Source organism: Eleginops maclovinus, chromosome 18 (genome assembly GCF_036324505.1).
Source record: "Eleginops maclovinus isolate JMC-PN-2008 ecotype Puerto Natales chromosome 18, JC_Emac_rtc_rv5, whole genome shotgun sequence".
Taxonomy (NCBI): Eukaryota; Metazoa; Chordata; class Actinopteri; order Perciformes; family Eleginopidae; genus Eleginops; species Eleginops maclovinus.
Window position 1 is genome coordinate 18,204,718 of NC_086366.1, and position 23,698 is coordinate 18,228,415.

At 41.2% G+C, this 23,698-nt stretch overlaps 1 protein-coding gene across 3 annotated transcripts in view; it reads left to right on the top strand.

Annotated features, from left to right (window-relative positions):
- The window catches only part of stard13b (StAR related lipid transfer domain containing 13b), a 70,777-nt gene that overhangs the window by 44,765 nt on the left and 2,314 nt on the right, over positions 1-23,698 (top strand). For 2 of the 3 annotated variants that reach the window (XM_063906757.1, XM_063906756.1), the window contains 9 exons: positions 15,965-16,036; positions 17,132-17,213; positions 19,274-19,337; positions 20,258-21,618; positions 21,730-21,900; positions 22,148-22,307; positions 22,485-22,683; positions 22,855-23,068; positions 23,517-23,631. In XM_063906757.1, coding sequence (XP_063762827.1) covers positions 15,965-16,036; positions 17,132-17,213; positions 19,274-19,337; positions 20,258-21,618; positions 21,730-21,900; positions 22,148-22,307; positions 22,485-22,683; positions 22,855-23,068; positions 23,517-23,631 — 2,438 coding nt within the window. Of the gene's footprint in view, positions 1-666; positions 1,115-15,964; positions 16,037-17,131; positions 17,214-19,273; positions 19,338-20,257; positions 21,619-21,729; positions 21,901-22,147; positions 22,308-22,484; positions 22,684-22,854; positions 23,069-23,516; positions 23,632-23,698 lie in introns of those variants that run through there. The other variant, XM_063906758.1, reaches the window with a different exon arrangement.

The following is a 23,698-nucleotide window of genomic DNA, read 5'->3' on the forward strand; positions in this document are numbered from 1 at the left end:
CAGATGTCTTTTGTAATTCCTCCCATTTTTAGTTTTTTCAACTTTATTCAATTGAAGTTTGATAGATCTCATCACTTCTTGTAAGTACAACATGTAAGAGTGAATTGCCTTCTCAAAACATACTATAGACATTGCTGTATGCCATACACTATAGTGTTAGTATATGATGGGACCAGGGACACAGTGACACAAGAGCCTTTGATTCTTGTCATTGAACAGCCAACAAAACTGAACAGATGACGTGTCGGAGCTTGATCTTTCTTTTTGTGTTGAGTAAAGAGGATCTAGGTCACTCGTATGTATTCAGGCTAAAATGTCCTTTCCCCTGAGGAGGTGGCACTTGGAGGAGACCTGCTGAGAGGCCTTCCTGTGGCTGGAGCTAGGGGTTACATGGTGGGGGTGGGGGAGCTGAAATTACCATTCTCCAACCAAGAAAACAAATTCTCCCTGTCTTTTTTTTCCTCTGTAGTTTTCTCTAAAATGGTACAGTCTCACTGTCGCCCAGTAAACTTGGCACCTGTGTGACCGGCAACAGCAGAAGGGTTGTTCTAGTGCAGGGCGGCTCCAAAAAACACTATTTTTGTAAGCCCTCCCACACCCCTCTTTCTTCCACTCCTGCTCTCCTCTCAGTTCATAGGCATTCCAACGGTATTTATATTTCCCTCCAGAGCAGGGGGAAGTTGACAAGCGTTCACACAGACATTGGATTCAGCTCGGCAAGGTGGGCTGTACTCCCACAGCTGCTTTGCCATTGGACTCCATGTGGTCACATGGCCTGCAGAGATAGACTGAAGTGTTGGCACTCCTCCCCCTAGGCTCTGCTGTGCCTTCCTTCTCAGCTCACTTTTGGCTTTTTGCGCCTATGTGAAGTTTTCTGTTAGTGGGAGAGTGTGTGGGTGAGTGTGTATCAGCCAGTTGTCAGGGGCTTGTTTGGGGTACAGTGTTTCAGTTATGTTTCGGGAGCTCCCAGAGTCCACAGGCAGCGAGTGTCTTGGGAGTATGACCCCAGAGACTCAGGATTTCTACCTGAGAATGGACCATCACCACAGACGCTCCGGGTACAGACTGGGCAGGATCATTGCCAGGCAGCAACTCCTCAAGAAGATCGCTGGAGGTAGGAGAGCTGTTTGGGTAGGAGTGACAGTTTAGTCTTTAGCTTTTTGGTTGGAAGTCATCCAGGTATTTGAGCCTTGGCTGAAGAGTGAGCTGTTAGTTATTAAGAGTTTAAAATAATCCTTCTGTCATACATCCAGGAATGCTAGGGGTAAGAGGAGCTGGTAGTCAAAACATGCAGTGAATAAGATGAATATAACAGTGTGAAAGCTGGACAACCTGGTGTCAAGTGAGCAAGGGCATCAACGTATTTGTCTGGGATCAGCTGATTGTCTCTGACAAATGTCAGTTCATATCTCTAGCTTTCTTTCCCTGGGCACTTCAATAAAAAATCTCTTTGAAAGACAAATAGAGTGAGAACATTGTATATGTGTGTGTGTGTGTGTGTGTGTGTGTGTGTGTGCAAAATATGAAAGGGAAACAATCAAGCAATGAAGTGACCTGCTGAATTCATTTTCACTGATCTTTGAAAAAACATGACAGCTGCAGCTGCACTTCTGGTATTCGGTATACTAGCAAATAAGTAAGGACGTATTAGCACAGTTAAGATTCAAACTCTGTCAAGTACAGGGAGTTTTGTAATAAAGCTTTCTATCATGTATCTCACATTTTCATTTATAAGCTCACATATAACTGCATCATTTCACAATTACTGAAAGTAAAGGGTGAATAAAAATGGCAATCATATTTCAGTTTGAGGATCCTAAAGCTGATTAACCAACGTTAGTGTTAAGCTCTTTGCAAATATATTGCTAGGGCAGAGAATGAATATAAACAAGCATGTAATGCCTGTGTTACTGTTGCATTTTAACATGGCTTCATTTGTCATCACACAGTAACAAAAACAGCTTTTTAATTGTGAGTTACAATAAAATACATGCTTTCAAGCTGGCTAGCATCTTAAACTGGCTCAATGTGTGTGTGTGTGTGTGTGTGTGTGTGTGTGTGTGTGTGTGTGTGTGTGTGTGTGTGTGTGTGTCTGCAGAGAAAGACAATCTTGACCTTTAGCCAATATGTATTCAAGGGAGTAGTGGTGGTGAACAGTTAATATTGACTGATTATAGCGAACACTGATAGGTGATAACCTCTATGATCAGTTACATAACAAGAGGAAAGCCTACACTGTAAACAAGAGGTATCCATGAATGTCATTCCTGACAGTCTAACAAGCCCTCAACACATTTGTGGACTGCTGTATGAAGCCTGGAGAGCAACAGTGCAGCCTGACCCCCAATCATCTTTCTCAAAGGCCTGTAACCTGTCGCCTTTGCTTTTACCTGGAGATGTGAGGTCTGGGGAGGGGGCGGGGCAGCATAACAATGGAGAGGACAAAATGCTACCACTCCTGCTCCCTCCTGCAAATGTGAGGAGACTAACACCAGATCAAAGAGAGGCTAGATTTCATAACAGATGAAGCGTCATCATCTTCAGCCATCACATTTAAACACACAGCATAGTTCTCCTCTCAGTCACACAGAGGAAAGCATGAGTCAGATAATGCAGCCTCTTGTGTGGGCAGGATTCCTGTATCACCACAGAGAGCTGAGGCAGCGCATGAGGCATTTTCTGTGATTATGAGGACGAGAATGATGTGTGAAGATTCCCCAGAGCCTTGTGTATGTACGCCTGTTTTCGGGAGAAATCTTCTTGATCTGATGTTCCCAGGCGTGTGCAGTCATGTAGCCTGCCATGTGTTTTCAGATTACATGTCTGCAAACCAACAATTTAGTTGATATGTGACAAGGACAGGAAATGTGTACATGTTTGAAGTTGGGATCAAATAATTTTAACAGCTTTTGCTTTGTAACCTTTTTATACTTTTAAATATAATGTACTAACTTAACTTTTAACTCACTCAAGAGTTGTAATTGCACAGGTTGGCATTTTTTGTGGGGTTTTAATACTACTGTTAAAGATAAATTAACTGCATCGCCTCAATCTCCGTCTATGAGTTGTGAGGGTCCCCCTAATGTATACAATATTGATCCTTTTCTTCCTTTTTTTCCTTTTTAAATGCAACTGGTTTAGCTTAAAATATGTATAAAAAGCAAACAATCAAATTTCTGAAAAGGTAGAAAAACAACCTGTACAACTGAGGAAGGGTTGGTTAAAAATGTTACTACATTACCTAAAAAACAGAATCCTGAAAACCACAGTTAATGTTTCCATTGAATTAACCTCAGATAATATCAAGCAGTTAATTTCACTAATGAATCTCACACACGGTGGATAATACACTTATTTTAAAGGTGTCTGTTAGTTTCTTGGAAGATAAAAGACACAAAAAAAGATACTCTTGAGAGAGAAAGAACTCCTCTTGTCCAACTATTTTAACGGGCTGTCTTAAACTCTGAAATTTTGTAACCTTGAGCAATCTTCTCGCTTAATTTTGGTAATTGCAACTGTTTAATCTGATTGGCCTTAATTGAGCAATGTACTTTCAGTGTGGCAGTTTTTCTTTCTTTTTCTCAGCAGAGCAGCGTCTGTAGCACTACTTGTGTGATGCACACAGTATTTTAAGGGACTGACTGCAGTGGCACTCGATTGATCTCCATTTGTCGCAGTGGCTCCTACATTCCAGCTGGACAGCCCTGTTGACATAGCAGGTTGAAAGTGAGAGGGGGCCATGGTGATGGGCAGTTACTCATGTATTGTTTCACCCCAAATTCCAGGGAAGCCTGTGGGGTCTAAGTCATGTTTCCAATTTGATGGTGTTTTAAAGCCAGCAGAGCTATGTGTGTGTGTTTGGGTCCAGTCCACTATGATATAGCTACTGCCAAAGTACCAGGACAGACTGAAAACCCACAAGTGCATATTTTCTGACCAGTACATGTCATCTGCTCAGAGACTTGATGGATAGAAATGCACAGCTGTGTGGAGTAAGAAACAGGCGTTAGAGTGCTGCACAGTGGGATTGTTGTGCAAGGGAATGGGCATGTTTTCATTGAGGAGGAATGTGTGTCCTTTCCTGAAAGTACTTCTCAGATTTTTGTGGAGTATTCCATACCCCATAACTCTGGTAGTGCTACTGTTTCGGCAGTTTTCTGATTTCCCCCTGCTCAGCCCACAGAATGAAGAATCTCAGCATTTCAACATTTGTTGTTGTTCTAATGCATTTATACTGCATGAATCCAATTCACAGTTTGCCAATCAATGATCTTATTAAAATAACTATTTTATTGTAAACTAATTATTATAAATCAATATTTGTAAGTGTCATGCCAAAACCCTTTAATAGCTAAGTTTGTACAGTGCATGCTTTTGCATATTACTTTTATTTTGTATTTATATTAGTTAGGGTTCATTATTTGTACTCCTGTGGATTTTGATATTGAGGATGCAATGTATAGAATATCAGTTGTGCTTCATACACACAATTTGAATAATTCAACACAGATTTGATCAAATGCCAGGATATGACAGAATCCCTTCATAGTAATAGGTCCATATATAGTTTAGAACTCACATATTTATTGCACTAGATGATGGCTCCCGGCGGTTTCCCTTGTGGACTGTGGTTCAAAAGTGTTCCTGTTTAGCCACGGAAAAGTCCTGTAAACTTCATCTGGTGGAAAGTGGAAATGCTGAGCAGCTGAATGCTTCACCGTGACTAAACCTTCCTCGCTGACTGTGGCTGTTTGGTTCTTTTTCTCATTGAGGAGCTGCTGTGTTTCAGACAAGAAGCTCTGTCCGATGTGACCCCTCTGTGGCCCTTCTTCATGGCTTATTGACCTTGGTGCAGCCAGCGGCTCCGATCTCTGCCCTGGGAAGGCCATTTGTGCATTCTGCCCTGGTTGAGGATGTTGAGCATCTTGTGTCAAATGTCACAAGTTATTGCATGACAGCTGCGTGCTTATCATTAATCTGTCTGTGTCCTAGAGTTACAAAGCGTGCCTTTTATTTGGCTGTCATGGTTGAAAGGCTTTTGTCTGTTAGGGTATTGTGCTGTCTGCCACATGCTTTCTCCTGCTGCCATGTTTTTAATCATATTGCTATTTGCTCAGGACTACAGCAAATATGAACACACTTTGCCTTTTTATTTTTGTTCAACTTTACCTTTCTGACTTATCTTATCAGCACTAACTGTTTTATGTCATGGCTAACAGAATTTCAACGACAAACCTTTTCTGCAAATTCTAAAGGCATTTACTCAGAAGAAAGCTCTGTAAGAGGTTAGCAGGATAATAGTGTACAACTCCTCTAGAAGATTTTTCTCTGCTTAGCATAGAGGGGACGGGAACACTCCAGCATTTGAAGAGGACAGGCTGTACCCTCCTGCCTCTGTTCTTCCTCTGACTAGCAGCTGGATAATTGTTGGAAACCTGGTGTGAAAAGGGGTAGACTCTGTCCTCTCCCACTCAAGACTCCTCTCTCAAAGGAGCTGAATTATTCATTTAATTATTCAAAGGTCTGCCTCACCATGTGGCACGTTTGATCATCAGTGTGTGAAACAAATATAACTGCTCCTTCACTCAAATGGAAGTTTGATAAGTGAAGATGTAGCCATATGCATTGTGTACTTAGTACACACAAGGTCAGTTTATCTGTTATTCATGGCGGACCTTTCTATTGTGGAGGTGATTGCTATTCAGATTTACTTTGCTAGCTTCAGGAGTCAGTAAATAATACTGGCTAGGAGCGCAAAAGTTATTTTGACAATGTGATTAGCCAGTCGTCTACCTGTAGCACTAACTTGCTAGTTATGGCACAAATAATTTGTAAACATGTAAAGCTTGTGGTTCATTAAACTATACCACAGGTGATTTTTTTTTTTAAGTTGATGATGTTGAGACAGCTTGGAGAACATAAAGTAGCCACAGGTACATAAAAATAATACATTTTTCTCACTTTTTGAAGATAAATATTTGGTGAGGTTGAAGTTGGATTGACACCCAATGTTTTATCAAATAAGACACTACCACATGATGTACATGATGTTATTAGACATCTATATTTCTGAATTCTGAAATGCTTAAGAATGCCTGTAAACCTTAGCAGATACTGTGCCTGCAGCAGTCAAAGAAAAACGGACAATTGGTGTATAGCAGTTGGTATTTTCCCGCCCTGCTGATAAAAAAATGAGGAAATGATTAAAGAATGTTATAACGGTCAGGAACCAACTGACTCAATCCAACCAACCTTAGATAAATAAAGGTCACTTTCACAAAGCTCTTATGTAGATTCCAATTGTTTGCCTGTAGGTGGCAGACTGAGCTCATATCCTTCCTGTAAATCTCCCTCAGTAGTTCCAAACAGCCAGAGTAGCTGACAGCTGCCACATGTGCAGGGCTAATCATTTACTAAGAAGAGATTCGAGAAATGCCTCGGCTGCACTGTAACAGGAACGGAAAGTCACATATTAACAGAGCCACGATGGAAAACCTCTCCTGTTCTCAGGTCTTTCCATTCCACTGAGAGAAAAGGCTATTTCATTGGGGAGAAAAGTGTCATTAACCTACATCCAGCCAATAGTACACTTAATATGTTATCACCTAAAGAATCACTTCATAGTTATGACACAAAAATGTCCATGGGATAATGAAGCCTGTAGGTACATATAAAACATTTTGTACGTTGTTTAACAACATGATCCAAATATGCACACGTTCTTATCCAAATGAGTTTTGGAGATAGATGTAACTGCCAGGTGAAGTTAATGGTTTACATTTGTATTAATTAAACAACTGATTTTCAGGCTTCACCTCAAAGCACATTATACCTGAGTTAGTGGTAGTTACGCTTCACATATATTGGACAGTCTGACAGTTTACTATAGTACCCCCATCCGCCAGTGTTCAGTACTTGGCTGCCCTCCTGTGGTAGTAATTTACATTACATGTCATGAGGTGGAAAAACTGAGGGATGAGGCAGCATGCATGCATTCAGACCACATTCAGCCTCTGTCTCTTCATTTAATGGGCTTTTCAGCAAGGGAGTAGAATGTCTGAACACAGCCTGTCATTGATGGCCCGTATGACAAATAGTCCAACATTTTCTATTACAGCTCTGTGCATTAGGGAGAGACTCGCTCTGATACAGCAGAACAATTTATCTCTTTCATAGGGTAGCATTCTTGGTACGCAGCACCTCATCATACATAACGCCACACGCTGACAGTGTCATCCTCTTCTGTTTTATGAGCGCTGTGAGGCTCCTAAGGCTGTCTTGTGGCCATTCACTTTGATGTCGTTAATTAGGACCAGCATCTACAGGGATGGTTCCATGCTTTTATTGTGGATGTCCGGAGAGGATTTTCTCACGGTAGGGGCCCTTGTTCTGACATTGGCCCGCTTTCTACCCTCTGACTCTTCTGAGGCCATTCCCAAGAAAGGTGGGAACCCTACGTAGTCTCTCCTGGGATCCAGATCAACTGGGAGGGAGCAGGATTCAGCGTTTCCTTCTTCTCCTCCCTGTCATGTGCTTCACACAGCCAGGGTCATACATGAAACCTAATTTGTTAGTTGACGGTATCTTTGTCCTTATTAGCATCTGCTAATGAAAAGATGCAACATTTATATGTTTGGGTGCCAGGACTTACAGAACATATGTTGATAACTATCCAGTCCTTCTTTTTCCATGTTAGAGTCGAGATTTTAGGTTAGTGTTTGTCAGTAATTCATAGTCATCTCCTTTTTGTTGTGTTATATGGCACTCACGGAAAAACCAAATTACAGTGTTTATATAGGCTATCAAAGGGACGGAAGAATTACAGTCACACAACCATATATTAAGAGTGGGAAAACAGCATGACATGGCAAGTCATGCAGCCTAATGTGCTTTACATAAAAAAAGACATGTATGGACTTCAAATCAGGATGCACAAAAACACAAACACACCTCTAAGAACCAGAGGTATATGTTGGTAAGAAAAAATACAGCTCCGGAAAAAATTAAGATACCACTTCAGCCTTATCAGTTTCTCCAGTTTTACTATTTATAGATATGTCTTTGAGTTAAGTTATTATTATTCTTTTTTTTGTATTGTTTTCTAAAAACTACTGACAACATTTCTCTGTGTTGGAATTTTATAGACAATGGCTGCCATACATGTAGAGATAAAGATTTAAGAAAAATGTGAAGTGGTTGTGGTTTTTTTCCGGAGCTGTACAGTAAACTGGAAGATTACATGGGGCACTTCAGGAGGAGCTGCAGGGACGAGGAGGAGAGACAACTGTAAAAGCTCAGATCAGAGTCTTGCTGAGGGAAGGAAGAAGACAGTAAAGCAGAGAGGGAAGGAGGGAAAAGAGGGAAGTGGGGAGCTTCAAAGGGATAGAAAGCGAAGCTGGGGAAAAGTCAGGCAGGCCCAGCGTTTGACTTTCCCATTTTGAGGTCTTACATGTGCAAAGGGGAGCACAGCAGCCCACGGATACAGTAGCTATCTGTTACATCTTACTGCTTATATGCTTCCTGGGAAGATTGGTTATGCTATTATTAATTCTGAGCAGCTCACTTTAATACACTTAACACAATATATTTTGAATGTGGACCAAAAACACCAGAGATAAGAATGACCGTTTCTGAGACAAGAAAGCTGCAGAATATCATCCTAGATATAGTTCGCCTTTGATGGGTGTTATCACTGACAAGCCTGCATTAGTCTTCCAGTACTGTTGCTTCTTTATCTGGTAATAGACTGAATAACCCCAACTGAACAACTATAGCACAGTGATTACTCAGCAAAGATCAACACTGGGTTGAGGAAAAAGCCCAGGTTTCAGGGAGGTATGCCTGGATGAAATGAAAAAGGAAATCTCCAAAAGCCAAAGTTGATGTTTTTATCACCAAAGAAAGCAAATCCTACATAAAGGCCTCCAAGTTGGATCTCAAAACACTTAAACATTCGTGGGAACATGGCTGCAGTCCAGTGTCTGGAAGTGTTTAGCTTTTGCATCTTGCCTTTGGATTGGAAGTCACTTTAGTAGCTGTATTTCACAGAAAGCTCTACGGATAGATTTCTGCCTACTTCAGCTATTCTGGTGGTAAACAGTAGGTATTTGAGGATCTGGAAATGTCTCCGCCTTCCTTGAAGTGTGGGGTCAGAGGTCCCTTTCCTAGCAAAGGACCCTCTTGGATTTTCGGCTGGAAATCATGTCTTTAAGTGTCCCGTAGTGTGATTAAAGGGGGAAGTAGAACACCTGTGTGTGGAGCTGTAGTACACTCGACACTTTCCTCACATTTTGCTGTTTACTGAGCGACCCTAGGGAATCAACATGTGGTTGTAAGAACATTTTCTCAAAACTGGGTGAATGTGAGACGCTACAGCGAGACGGATAACAGACTGCTTGAACTTTGAATCCTTAACTTGTTCAGAGACCACACAGCCCACACACCGTATAGCCCATTATTTTTCTTCTAGCTGTGACACCTAACCAGATCCAGTGGGCTATCATTTTGCAGTTTGGGTCTGGGATCATTTGTAAAAACCTTCGCTGACAGGCTATTTGTGGTTGGAAGAGGCAGTGACTCTCTGATAATCTCTCCATTTTCTCTCACAGGCTGTTTTATGGTGACTTTGAACACATATACAGTATGTCTGCTTTTGAAAACCACTTGAAGTGATTTTCCATAGTTTAAACATGTTTACAACATAAAGCTCACCCCACATAGTTTTAACTATATAACCCTCCGTCAAGCAGTGATCCATCTTGGTTTTGTGTTCTTGGGCAGGATTGTGTGAATGTCATAAATCAGCTTCAGTTTTTATTATGATTCTACTGGTAACTGATACTTCTCAGGAAAAAGGGAAATAAGCGTATATGTTTTTAAGTGTTGTCACTGTTCATTATCAGAATGTAAATGCTGAAAGAGCTGTGCCTCGTATTTGCAGACTTGAGAGAGAGACAGACGGACAGAGAAAGAGAGAGAGTTGATGGGTTGTTACCCCTAAAGATGAAAGAAGCCTCTCTCTGGGTGTCCTTCAGAGGTGAAGGAGTGTGTTACCACAGCTGTGGTGCTCTTGTTTAAATTCAATACAGGACCTCAAGAGAAAAACACAGCTCGGATGACTTTTGACCCAGCAGGCTTTGGCAACGGTCAACAACAGCAGCTCACATGGTGGTTTTATTTACGCTCAGAATCAATAAGTTCTTGCTGTGAGTGTGGGTCTACTGTGAAGTGAAAGGTGGACAGACAGCCTTTTACCAGTGGAGTCAATAAAAAATTGGAAGATTCTTAAACCAGACTGTATTATAAATTGAATGTATCTGCAGTCTGCCTATTTACAGAGGAGGAAAAGCTCACATGATAATGATAAGCGCCCTATTTAAAAGGGCTGTGATGCGATGTATGAAGAGGTTCTTTAATGAATCCTCGATGTCTGTGAAACCCTGACTTACGCAGGTTCAGAATGCTAATGCCACCCTGGCATTGGCTTTTCCTGGGCTGGCACTGCATTTTTTCCTCAAGTCCCCGTCCTGCAGGAGGCATTGATATCTGCTTGTATAGACACTAGTTGCTGAAGACCTGTGGTACGCTGAATAGATTTCTCCACAGGTCAGCGTGGACCACAGGGCATAAGCAGGCCCAGGATTTGCTAGCTCATTTGTATTTGAGGAAGTTTTGCTTGTGTGTCTTAGCAACGCAGCCTTGTGCCGATCATTTTAAACCTGCATCCCATGTCGGCTACTGGATAACAGGTCCCTTGTTTGCCCCAGGGGATCAAATGAGGGGGCTGGAAGTCCGTGGGTGATTCAACACCGGCGCTCTGTAATTACTACTACTACTCATGTGCCAATCACAGCATCAAAAATAAAGTGACTTCCACAATGGCTGTGTTGTTACTCACCTTTGTAGACAGATAATCTCTTAGATTTGGCTATTGTCCTTTGTCTCAACACCTTGCCGTGGATGACGAGAAAGCTGTGAAGTGAAGACGTGTTTTGATGTGAGCGAGTTGCACCTCCTGTTATGCTGATGATTGTGGCATATTGTGCCGAGGATGTTGGAGTCTGAGGGAAACACAGAGCTTTGTTAATTAAAAAAATACTCTTGAAATCAGCCAGGCTTTATTCCCACGACATCAGATGAATGACAAGGGGCACTGTGGTAGTAATCCACCTTGTGCATTGCCAGCATTCCCTTCAGAGGACCTGGACTCTCACAAATAGAGATCTCCTATCGTCCTCTGTCCACAAGCATGTCATCTCGTCCGTATTTCTGCTTTAGTCATTTGTGCTTCCTGTTTGCTCCCCTATGCCCATTTATAAACTGTGAGACAGAAGGAAATGGCTATTTTGGGCATGAGACATCAGATGCTGTGGTTTTTGGGCAGACTGGAGAGGGGCAGTGTGTTTCCCCTGGCTGGCTGTCTAGTCTTACTTTTACAGTAAGCCTGACTGCTCACTGTGAGTGGGTGTCTGTATGCAATTAGCATCATAAAGGGGAAGAGACGCTTCTCCTCCATGCCTCCCAGCGTGACGACACCTCTCTGCCAGCCAAGCCACTGTGGAATCTTTTTTTTCTTTCCATATCACTGGCTTGCTCTCTTCATCCAGGTGTTTTTAATACAGACAATCTCAACCGTCCCAGTGTTCGCTTAAACTCCTGTTTTTTTACTTGTATATTTGTCTGGCCTGTCTGGCTGATTCATTCAGATGTCTCTGCGGCAATGCGGAGTGGGAGAGGATTGGATACACACATGTGTAAGGTCTGCTCTGTTAGTACTTTAAGCAGTTTGTTTTAGAGTGCTTTTAAAGCTCCGAGTGTATTTATTGTTAAATCGTTTGTAAAGGTGACTAAAGTGGACTGCCTGCGTCATTCTGTCTGTGCTTGCCGCCTGGTGCACAGCCCCTGACCCAGCGGGTCAGAGGAGTTGTGTTTTACAACAGGAAATGGCAGAAACGTCACAAAGCGACAGGCGCAGTAGAGCCAGGCTACATATGGAATAGTAATTACGTTAAAGGAAATTATGGATGGAAGTGAAGTCCTTGGGTAATCACATCGCCATGGCAAATCCCTGGTATTTAAAGTGCTCCTTATTTTAATGACAGACTAATACATTTTCCTCACAAATCATGGACATTTGTGATCTCATCTTTTATAATGGATTTGGCTGATAGTACATTCAATCAGGAAAATGTTCTCTTTTGCAGGGTGGCTGCTTTTATGATTCTTCCTTGCTTTTCTTTTTCTTGATTCCGTTGTAGATGCATTCCATAATACATAAAGCACATCAAATACAATAATATAATGTATTTATTCAAACTAAGTTTATATCATTCATTATCAGAATCTAAAATCCTTTATTGGTCCCACAGCAGGGTAATGTACAGTGTACAGCAAAAAATGGCGCAGCAGGTAAATAAAGGCACGCAATAATAAATAATAAGCTCATTTATTAAATCTATACTGAAGGAAGTCTTTACTTGTATTGCTATAAATTACTTTTTTGTTTTAAGTCAAGTGACACAGCAGTGCTGTTGCTGTCTCAGATCACACAGATCACACAGTTCCTCTCTTTCATTGATTAAGCCTCAGACAAAGTGTCTGTGACGGAGGTGTAACAGATGAATATATCAGTCTGATGATGTTAGCGCGGAGTCTTGTGAGCCAAATGCCAGAGAATGATTCACTGCTGCTGATTGCTGACAGTCTATGTCATGGTTTTCCCCCAGTTCAGCTGCCTACATTTTTCCATTTCATTGACCTGCTGAAACAACATCTGGACTTTTCTAAACCACGCTTCACTTTTAGTTTTTTTTAAATTAAACATTTCCCACGTTAAAGCTGACATTTCTTGGATAAAATCTCCATCCTTTCCAGATTATAAAAGCTGACATTATGCAAACTTGCCAAATTGACATCAGGAAATGGTGGTATTAATCAAGTTTAAAAAACAGGGTCTTGAATCTCCAGACAAGTCCCCATATTCAGAGGAAGCTTAGATCTTTGCCAAAAATGTGCTGAGTGGGGTATAAAAGAGTTGTCGTGGGCAGAGCTGGGTAGGAGGGTCAGGCACACGAAGCTGGAGGAGGAGGGGAAGGGAGAGGGGGTGAACTTTAGGGAGCCTGCCACAGAAAAGGGGTGGGTTGAAGGAGAGATTTAGTGTTGGGACCGGCACATGGTGGTTGGGGGTAGATAGAAAGAGAAAGGGAAAAGAAGGAGCTGTGGATCTGAGTTCAAACTGCAAGCTGTGTTCAGAGAGAGAGCAGGAATGTGGCTCAGCGTGGGAATGAAGATGCTCTGACATGTTGAGAGACACTCGTAAGTCTTGAAGGATATAGGAACCGCTCTGGCTGTATGATGAAAATATCCCGTAAGTACACAATAATTTGTTACCGGAAATTAACCATAGTGTAAGCTGATTGAAGGATTTTAGAGGGAAGACTTATTAAGCCCTGTGCTATAGTGATGATGACTTGTTTTAAACCCAAAAGAATGAATCCTGAATTTGTTTTGTTTTGCCAAAGTATGAAAGGAAGAGGATTATTGTTTTTAATGAAGCTTTGCTGTCAGACAGATGCAGCTAAAAATAACAACAAAGCATATCAAATTCTTGAAAGTTTTACCCATATTGTTTTTAAATATTTTGTGAAAGAGTGGAATGTGAACAAGTCTTTAAAGCTGTCATAATGTTGGCATTGCTCAACCCGAGCACTATCCAAGTGTGCCATATCTTTTCCTGCGGCACTTTGTAACATGTCATATCTCGGCAGTGAATTGCATAACCAATGTTGTTCTTGATAGTGAATGTTACATCAAGTGAATTGTAAAGGAAGGAGTTGCCCTTGCAGTCAGATACTTTAGTCGTACACAGCTTTGACATTGTGGGCCATTGTGTCACGGCCAAACTGGGTTTCATCTCTTTGTGCAACTGTAATTTTACACTGTACACAGTTTTAAAGCAGTGTGTTGTGGAGAGCAAACACAAGTTCTCATTCTCTGGCATTATGCCCGCCCAGCCTTTTATCCACAAGAGATTTCCTTAGAGAGAGGATGAGAGGACAGAATGTCTCGGTATCGTGTTACAGAATGCCAAACAGAGAGGAATTCCCAGATCATGTTACTTCCAGTGGTCCAACCTGCAGCTGTGGGACACAAGAGGACCTGGCAGCGCCCTCACTGTAGGCTGCAGATGAAAAATACAGGCCAGATATCATCCACCTGGGAGTGGAGCATAGTTGCTCCTGGTGATACAGGTGGGAACAGAGCAGAGTGGCTCCTGGCTGCCTACACATGTTTACTCAACTGCTGGTTAACGGGGTAAACAGTGGACCTTTTCTGTAATCCAAGGACACAGGGAACTGTTAATATTTATTCAGTTGCTAGTCAGTCTGAAGACCAAAGTCACTTTTCATTGATTTCTTTGGGACACAGATGTGAAGCAGCACAGGTGAGTCTGCCTGGATCAACAGTTTTTGTAAAATGGGTGATAGCAGTATCTTCATTGCAAGGTTACGGTCGCTGTAATTACACAGTATTGTGTGATGAATGGTCATGGTTCATGTTTCGGCTGTAGTGTGACAGGCACAGACAGGGAGTGGAACTGAGACCTCAGATGTGTGATGGGAAAGGAGTTTCTTATCCAGAGATGGAGCTTGAAGAATCTTCTCTTGGACAGGATGTTTTTGTGGACCTTAAATTCTTTAAGGACTCTTAGAATTATCTCAAAACCTTTTCTTGAACACAGGTGTGTGAAAAAGGAAAATTATACACTTTGTTGATTTTTAAACAACTACTGGAACTGGTAGGAGCTTTTGACATTGGAATTATTGTCTCTACATTACATTTTTTACGTGTAACAATTTATGCTGATAAATAATTGCTTGTGTTTGTATCCCTGTTTACATGTTTTTGTGCCAGCTAATTCATAAATTCTTTAGAACATCAAGACTAAGTAAAATAAAATGAAAAAGACAGGGGTTACTCTTTTATTGTTTTAGAGGAATGTAGAAAAACACAATATATTTATATTTGTATCTAAAATAGCTACATCTTTTTTTTGTCAGTAAAGTAATGGAAAATCATCTTCAGATATATTTTTACAAGTACATTTGTGAGAATTTTAACATTTGCTTCTCCCTTCCTTTTGGTTTCCTTCTTTCTTTTGGTTTTATTGAGTTGATTATTAAACATTATTATATATTTTCTTTCTCAAAGTAAAGCATATTGTGTACTGTGGCACCAGTGTGTCAGACAGCATGTCTCACAGAGGTGATAAATGGCACCCCGACTCTATTAGCATTAATGGAAAGGTGCCAACGGTCTGTTTCCTCTGCTTGTCATCGGCGGCTCTGAAGCCTGTAGACGGATCTGTAGGTGTGTAGGTGTGTAGGTTGGCAGGACTGACTGATCGGAGCATTGTTTACCAGGAAGTCAATGCCATATCTTGCTTTGACTAAAAAGGATAAAGAAATCCGATAAAGATAATCTTAAACCTGATATTTCGTTATTTCTCATTTCTAATTGTGTTGTGTAAAATTAGTTTCCTCCTTTTAAACGTATATTTTTTTTATATGGTTTTGTCTCTGACCCTGTACAGGTTTGTGATGTCGCTGTCTCATTACCTATTATGCCTTTTACAGTGTTCAATAACTTGTCGTATCTTTCACATTGCCTTAAAAGTAAATAGTCTGCAGATGGATATATAAGTTCCCATGTTGTTTCATGTGAGTGAGCTTGGATATCACATCCGTGCTATCTTGAAAAATCAGGTGTCCAGTTTGAGAATTACTCAGATCTGTCTGAGTATCCCAAGTCTGTATTCGTAGGGGATTGCTGATGCGGAGGCTTTTTTATTTATTGCTTTGATTAATGCTCCTTTTTTAAAAATATTAAAATGGAAATTGTTTAATGTGGTTGGGTTTCACTTTTTATCTTTGTTTTAACACACACACTTCTTCTTGTGTTTCAGAAATTGAGGCAAAAGAGGCGTGTGACTGGCTGCGTGCGGCAGGATTTCCCCAGTATGCTCAGCTCTTTGAAGGTAATACAAGCACTCAGGGCACTCCCACACACATTCATCACAAAGGTGGCGGGGTGTTGTTTGGTAAAAAGATAGAGAATGATGAACTAGCTCACCAATAAAAAAACAACAACCAAAAACATGTATTGCAGCTTTATTTATATCTGTTTTATATCAGACATAACACTGTTAGAATTGAAGGTGAGCTTTTTAAAATGATGACTGAATAATGGTACACTGTCATCTGGTCTGTCACCCTAGTTTCCAACACTATGTTTTCATGGGCTGCATACTGAGCCTTTTTAACACAACTGTCCTCAGGATGCTTTGGAGCTAGGGCTCCAGTCAGATCCCCAGAAACCAAAACACAGACGAATATCAGCTGCTTCAATGTCTACACTTTTCCAAGCTACAGTTACAACATAAACATGTATTCTGTGCTTAAAGACTGAAGTCATGGGAATAAATGGGTTGTATCTGAGCTTAAAGTAGTTTCCTCCCTTTGCTTTGGTGCAATACATTTGTTTGCTGACGGTCTGTTGATAGTGGTACCAAAGCTCATGCAATGTTCGCTGATAATAGCTGATAAAAGACTGAAAGCTGAAACATGAGCTTCAGTCCTAATGATTGGGATCATATATAAGGAATCTGCATTAATGGGGAGATCTGTTATCAGGATGTATTAGCGTTTCAAAGCTTACATTATATGTCAATGTCTGCCCCCTTAAAGAACAGGCAGGGCCTTGTTGAGGTCTAAGTGTTCACTGCGGCTTCTGCTTTTCATAAAAAGTTAACAACTTCACATGAATGCTGTGGAATGTTAGATTCAGAGGGTCTGGATTCAGTCTCTTAAGTTATGTAAGAGGAGGCCCATACTCAGAGAAAGACGTAATGCCTGCACAAGCCTGAGTGCTGTTATCTGCGAAAATTCTGTCTTTTCTCATTAGCATCACATACAAAAGTTCGATGGTCTCCCAGCCTTCAATGTGCTTCTGGAAAGAATGTGGTTTCCACATCTTTTTATTTATTCATGATGTGCACACTGTCTGTAGGAGAACTACTGAAACCAGAAGTCTAATGTCAAATCTGACCATTTTTTTGCTTCTTTTTCTTTAGATTCCCAATTCCCAATTGACATAACCCCTGTTAAAAGAGATCATGATTTTCTGGACAAAGATCTCGTGGAACCTCTGTGCAGGTAAAGACACGTTTGACTGACACTAAAAAGACGGTAGCTCATACATGAGTCAATGCTACAAATAATTTCCTTGCCGCAGGGAAACTGAACTTTATGGAAGTCCCTGTCAGTGGTTTTGTGTAAACATTTAGGTATCTGGAGTGCCTACCAAATGGTAATGAAGACTCATTCAGATGTGGCTGAAACATATGGTAGTGTAGAGGCTATATATTTAGTAAGAGCCTTGTCGACCTAAATGGCAAGCCTAATATTGATTTAATAGACACTCAATAACTGAAATAACAACATTATTTGGGGGCCTTTTATTTTCTTTTGAGATTCACTCTGAAATAATACATTTTTTCACACCCATACAAAAACTGTACTTAGCCAACACCTGGTGGCTTCACATCTCTCACTTGTACGACAAGACGGCTCAAGTACTTTTTAAAATCGAGATGAAAACAGCACTTCAGTTACCAGAGTAACCATGGCAACCGTCCCACGAGTGAGGGAGGGGGAGCATGAGGCATGCCTCACACAGCTCAATATACTGTGACTCTAAACAACCCTAAAGCATCTCATCTAAATTCCAAACTAGCCACGGGATAAATGGGAGACAATTGGAAACAGTTCCACCTCCAATTTGATTTTGCCCTTGACTTCCGAGCATCTCTATGGTAACATATGGATGGGTTTGTTGACAGTTATGACACCACAGTCTGGTGTTCAAAAATAAAAACCATGTGGGTGTCTGAATGGAAACTGATAGATATTTCATTTCATGAGTGCTCTCTCTGATCCCTGGCTAAGCAGCCTCCCATTTTAGCCACCACATTCAAAGCTCTTTAGGCCCCTGGAATAAAGGGGCACCGACTTAGAAATCCTCTCTTCAGTTGGGTCCCACTATCTCCAGTAACAATCATGAGAACTTCGTATTTGGCTAACCCTTGTCGTCTGCAGCCCTGGGGGATAGTTAAAGCTTCCAACTGAGGTCATTTACCATCACAGAACAATACTGTCAATCTGTGTTGGAGATACTTGGTAATATATGGAGCTGCCCGAGCTTGTGATTATCATACCACAAAGGAGTTCCTTTTTGTTTAAAGCCAAGTCACAGTGAGCTAATTGTACTTCATCATGCCGTCATCTTTCCCCCCTGTTCTATTATTGGTCCTGTACAGTTTTTAGTTCATTACTTTATATATCCCAGTTTGTACAACCTCAAAACCTCTAACCACAAAGAATATTCTCCAAGACATAGACTGTATGTTTTATTCCAAATATTGAAAACATTTTACTGCTGTGACAACTAAGTTTAGGACATCTTTATTTGTGTTTCAAAGGCAAATATGAAATGCTATTACAGACTGCATGATTGTGTAGCAGTTGTGAAACACGATTGATGTAACCCTTCATAATTCCCCCCAAAAACTAATCAAAAATGTTGTGATTGAAACAGAAATCTAACTCATCCATTGGTTTACCTTAAATTTATCCTTTTGAACTACAGCAAACCACCTTTCAAGCCACACTCACTTTGATCCGATGCTGACAGAGAGATAACAGAGCAACCTTCAATTACCGGTGTTCATTAGGTTTAGGATATTCAGGCACTGACTAACTGAATTTCCATCTGAGTCTGGCTGTACATCCAGACTTGCCACTGATCTGGTTAAGATATAAATAGCAAACAGAATGGGATTTATTTCTAACGTGGTCATTAGAAAGCTATTCTAGGTTTTTATTTTGTTCGTCCAGAACTGTTTTTGTCATTGGGTCATTTTTAAGCTTGTACAAAGTGCAGATGCTCAGCATTTAAGAAACACTAAAAGACAAGAACACATCATTCCTGTCTACCGGTTACTTGTAAGTTTTAGAATTTATTTTAGAATGTTACTGATTACTTTTACTTTACCCTTTTATGAATTTAGTTTCTACTTTAACGTTTATTGTTTTATTGTTTTTAAATGAATTGTGTTGTTGACCTAGGTTTTTTGGTCTTGTTTTAACAATGTAAAGCACTTTGTCACTTTAAAAGGTTCTGTGTTAATAACTTAATTTATTATTATTTCTTTCAGGCGTCTCAACACCTTGAACAAGTGTGCCTCTATGAAACTTGACGTGAACCTTCCTAAGAAGAAAGTAAGTGTGGACTCTACATTACCCGCTTCATCATCAAAAGGATGCTTGTAGTCTATTGATTTTTAGGAGGATTATTGTATGAAAGGTATGAAACACTGTGACACTGTGTGAAGTGTGGCAACAACCTAAATGCATTCAGGAAAACAAAAATCTCCAAACAAAAAGAGATTAGGTTTTTGTGTGTGTGTATACTTAATGAGTTTTTGGGAGTTTTTTTTACCCCTCAGAAAGCTTTATTCCTTGACTCAAATACAGTTTTAATTTCAAATGTGTAAGAAATAGAAGACAAATGCCAATGCCCTCATAAGAAAATTGTATTTTCTCTACTATTATCTACTTACCACACAAATGTTTTCATGCCTTTTGAAAGGGATTTGTATCCGTCTTCACTCTGGATTGTAGCCTGCTGGCATATATTAATGATATTTTTCCTGCCCTGGTCTAATAATGGAAAGGTCTTTAAGTCAAGGGAATCATTTGTCTGGTGCTTTATCACTGTTGGCTGATAGTATAATGTTATTATTATTTCAGAGCAGATACATCCTCCAGCCATTTCCTGCATTTCCTATTTAGCTGTTCATATTGGATCAGATGATCTGCGTTATGTTTCAGTGTATACAGCATGCATTACCTTGCAAGCCAGCTGATGTTGTGAATAATACATTTACACAAAACAGAAGAAGGAAAATGTGTCTTTTTTTTAGAACCATTAAAAAATATAGGCTATTATTATTTCCATTATTTTGTATGCATGCTCTCTTTAATTCATTTGCATTTGTTATGAATTAATTGGGTATATATAAATAAAGATGTGAAAATGAAATGAAAGACCTAAAAAGAAACACAAATGCAAAAAAGTTTAAAAGTACAAAATTAAATCATGTAGGTCAGAGTAATTGATGAAATGTCTCTCTCCCAAGAGTGAAGACTCTGATGAAGAGGACCTGTTTGCTATCAGTGACAAATGGACCTTTGAGTTGAGCAGCCGGCGTTGGTCCAGGTTACAGGACATTGACTGTCTGCTGGGAAACCAGGAAAAGGGTCAGCCTTCCAGCTACGGTGTGCCTCTGAGAACCACCACCAGCAGCGAGAGTGTTCTGACAGACCTCAGTGAGCCGGAGATCTCTTCCCTGCACAGTGAGAGCAGCGGGGGCAGCGGCCACAGAGGCCTCAGCACAGAGGACTCTGACTGCTCAAACCGCACCGGCTCCGATTCTGCAGCAATGCCAGACTCTACTTCTCTCACAATGCCTCACCTCCCCAAAGAAATTACTCACTACGGCTCACTACCTAATAAGCATGGCAAGATAAGCCGCACCCGTGCCAAAGACTTCCTGAAGCGCATGGAGACACTGCGATCCAGAGGAACACTGGGAAGGGGTCGTAAGTCGTTGGTAATCAGCTCTCCGGTGCTGCAGCAAGAGGCCCAAGCATTGAAGACTCTGCAGTGTATCGAGATCCTTAATGGAGATGCTGAAGCTTCAGAATTACCGCCCAACAAAGTTCTGCCATCCCAGTCCAGTAGTGAAGGTAGCAGCCATTCCAGTGGCAGCGCTGTCAGCACACCCAGCCTAAAAGAGCGTAAACCTCACCGGGCTGACCACAAGCGCAGTGGAATGTATTTAGAGGACCTAGACATCTTCTCAGGTACCCAAGTGAATAAAGTTGCTGAACATAACCGCAGGAATGAGTTCTGCTCATATGAAGACCTGGTGGTCCACATTCCCAAAGACCACAAGCCAGGTACCTTCCCCAAAGCACTGTCCATAGAGAGCCTGTCCCCAACCAATGGGGCGTCTATCAACTGGCACACAGGGAGCATGCACCTGGACTCCCCACTGATCTCATGCAGGAAGGAATCCAGACCTGTCACCCAGTGTTGCTCCAGAGGCAGTCGCATCAGTGTGTATGATAATGTTCCTGGCTCGCATCTGTATGCCAGCACTGGAGACCTGATAGACTTGGAGAAGGAAGACTTGTTCCCTCACCTAGACGACATCTTGCTGCACGTCAATGGTCTACAGCAGATAGTGGACCACTGGTCCAAAAATGTGTTGCCTGTGGGAGAAGGACTGTTACAGGTGGACAGCAAGATGGAACATACAGGTCAAAAGTCCTCCAGTCAGATCACTTTGGACTTTGAGGGAAATTCAGTCACAGAAAGCCAGACCACACCTAGTTACGGTGACAGAGACAGAGTATCACTTGCTGAGATAGAATCGACTGTCCTCAGGGAGAGGAGGGACTCAGGAGTAGGTGCTTCACTCACAAGACCTAATCGGTAAGATTAATTGACTATTTTGAATTAAATATTAAATATTTGAATCAGTACTTATTGTAAATGAACAAAAAAAAAAGATTTCCTTTGCTGTTTAATCTTTCCTGGCACCAGGTTACGTTGGCCCAGCTTTCAGATATCTAATCGCCTAAGTCACTCAGTGGCGTCCCTGCAGATCACCAACCAGTCAGCAGGCCAGCTCAGTTTGTTGCAGAAGTTTTCTCTGCTGCGCCTTACTGCAATCATGGAGAAGTACTCCATGTCCAATAAGCATGGCTGGACCTGGTAAGTCTAATTCTAACATCCAACATCTACTTTTTGTGCATTGGTTACATTTTTTCTTTATCAGTTAAAGCACATTTCATTGAACTCATTTTGTATGTTTTTCTCTAATTATATTAGTACAGTACACAATCTTTCTATGTCATTAACAGGCCTTAATGGATTACTGGAACCATAGTTCCTTTTGGTATACAAGCTCTTATTTTCCTATTTTATTTTAAGTAAATGTGATTGTCTCTATCTTTTCTAGGTCCGTGCCAAAGTTTATGAAAAGAATGAAGGTACCGGACTATAAGGATAAGAATGTGTTCGGTGTGCCTCTCATAGTGCATGTGCAGCGTTCTGGGCAGCCGCTGCCCCTCGGCCTGCAGCAGGCCCTGCGTTACCTGAGGAGTCAGTGTCTCGACCAGGTAAGCCACAGTACTTCGATTTTCACATGTGATGTGACAAATGGTTGGCTTTATCTACTGTGAATAATGTGGTCCAAGGTTTCAAAGAAAATGATGACACAATTTGTAAACAGATACAATTGTCAGTGAGTGAAACTGCTGCCAGCTGTCAAGTTAACACGTCCATTTTGTTTCCAGGTGGGTCTGTTCCGTAAATCAGGGGTGAAGTCTCGAATTCAAGCGCTCAGGCAGATGAATGAGAATTCTCCAGACAATGTGAACTATGAGGATCAGTCTGCCTACGATGTGGCAGACATGGTGAAGCAGTTCTTCAGGGATCTACCAGAGCCTTTGCTCACCAGCAAGCTGGGGGAGACCTTTCTCCATATCTACCAATGTAAAGACATAGACCTGTCCATGCTCTCATCCTGTGTCAGATTTAAACCTTATTGTCTTACTTAGTTTTGTTTTAATCTGGAGAGCTGTGTGGATTTGCACATTTTCTCTCTTGTATTACTTAAGATATAGGACATATATAAGAGATAATAAAAATACAATTTATGTGCAGATGTACCGAAGGACCAAAGGCTGCAAGCTGTTCAGGCAGCCATCATGTTGATGTCAGATGAAAACCGGGAGGTGCTGCAGACACTGCTCTGTTTCCTCAGCGATGTCACATCCTCTGTGGAGGAGAACCAGATGACACCCATGAACATTGCTGTGTGTTTGGCCCCCTCCCTCTTTCATCTCAACATACTCAAGAAAGACAATCTCTCACCAAGGTACTTTTTCTTGTATTTTCTTGTGTTACAGTTAGGCGTCTTTGGGGGAGCTACATTGCATGCCATTCTGTTCCCTAAAAAACTAGTAAACAAGACATGCATGCTTTCTATTAGCTCCTGCATGATTATCTTCACCTATTACTCCATAAAGATAGACATAAAAATGGGTTACAGAGTCTGCTCAACCCTCAGGGGCGCAGTAGATTGCTCTCTTTTTGAGATGATTTTAAAAGGCAGTGGCACTTTTTTAGAACTCTGTGTTTTATGAGATCATGCTGTGTACAAACAAAGCAAAGCTCTCTAATTTACCATGTTGAAATTGTTGCTAAAGGGATCAAAGGGGTCTCCTGCAGAGCGGAGGAAGGGTTTATATACTGAATTTGGTGGAGACCCATGACCCATGGACTCTGCTGGCCTAATAAGCTTTCTGTCTCCCCATAATCCCCAGGGCCATGCAGAAGAAGTATGCCACTGGCAGACCAGACCAGAAGGACCTGAACGAAAACTTAGCAGCAACACAGGGCCTCGCTCACATGATAGTAGAGTGCAACCGTCTCTTTGAGGTACAAGAACCTGTAGTTGTAATGATTCAAGAATTTCAATCCTCGATGCAATATCCCAATGCCTCTC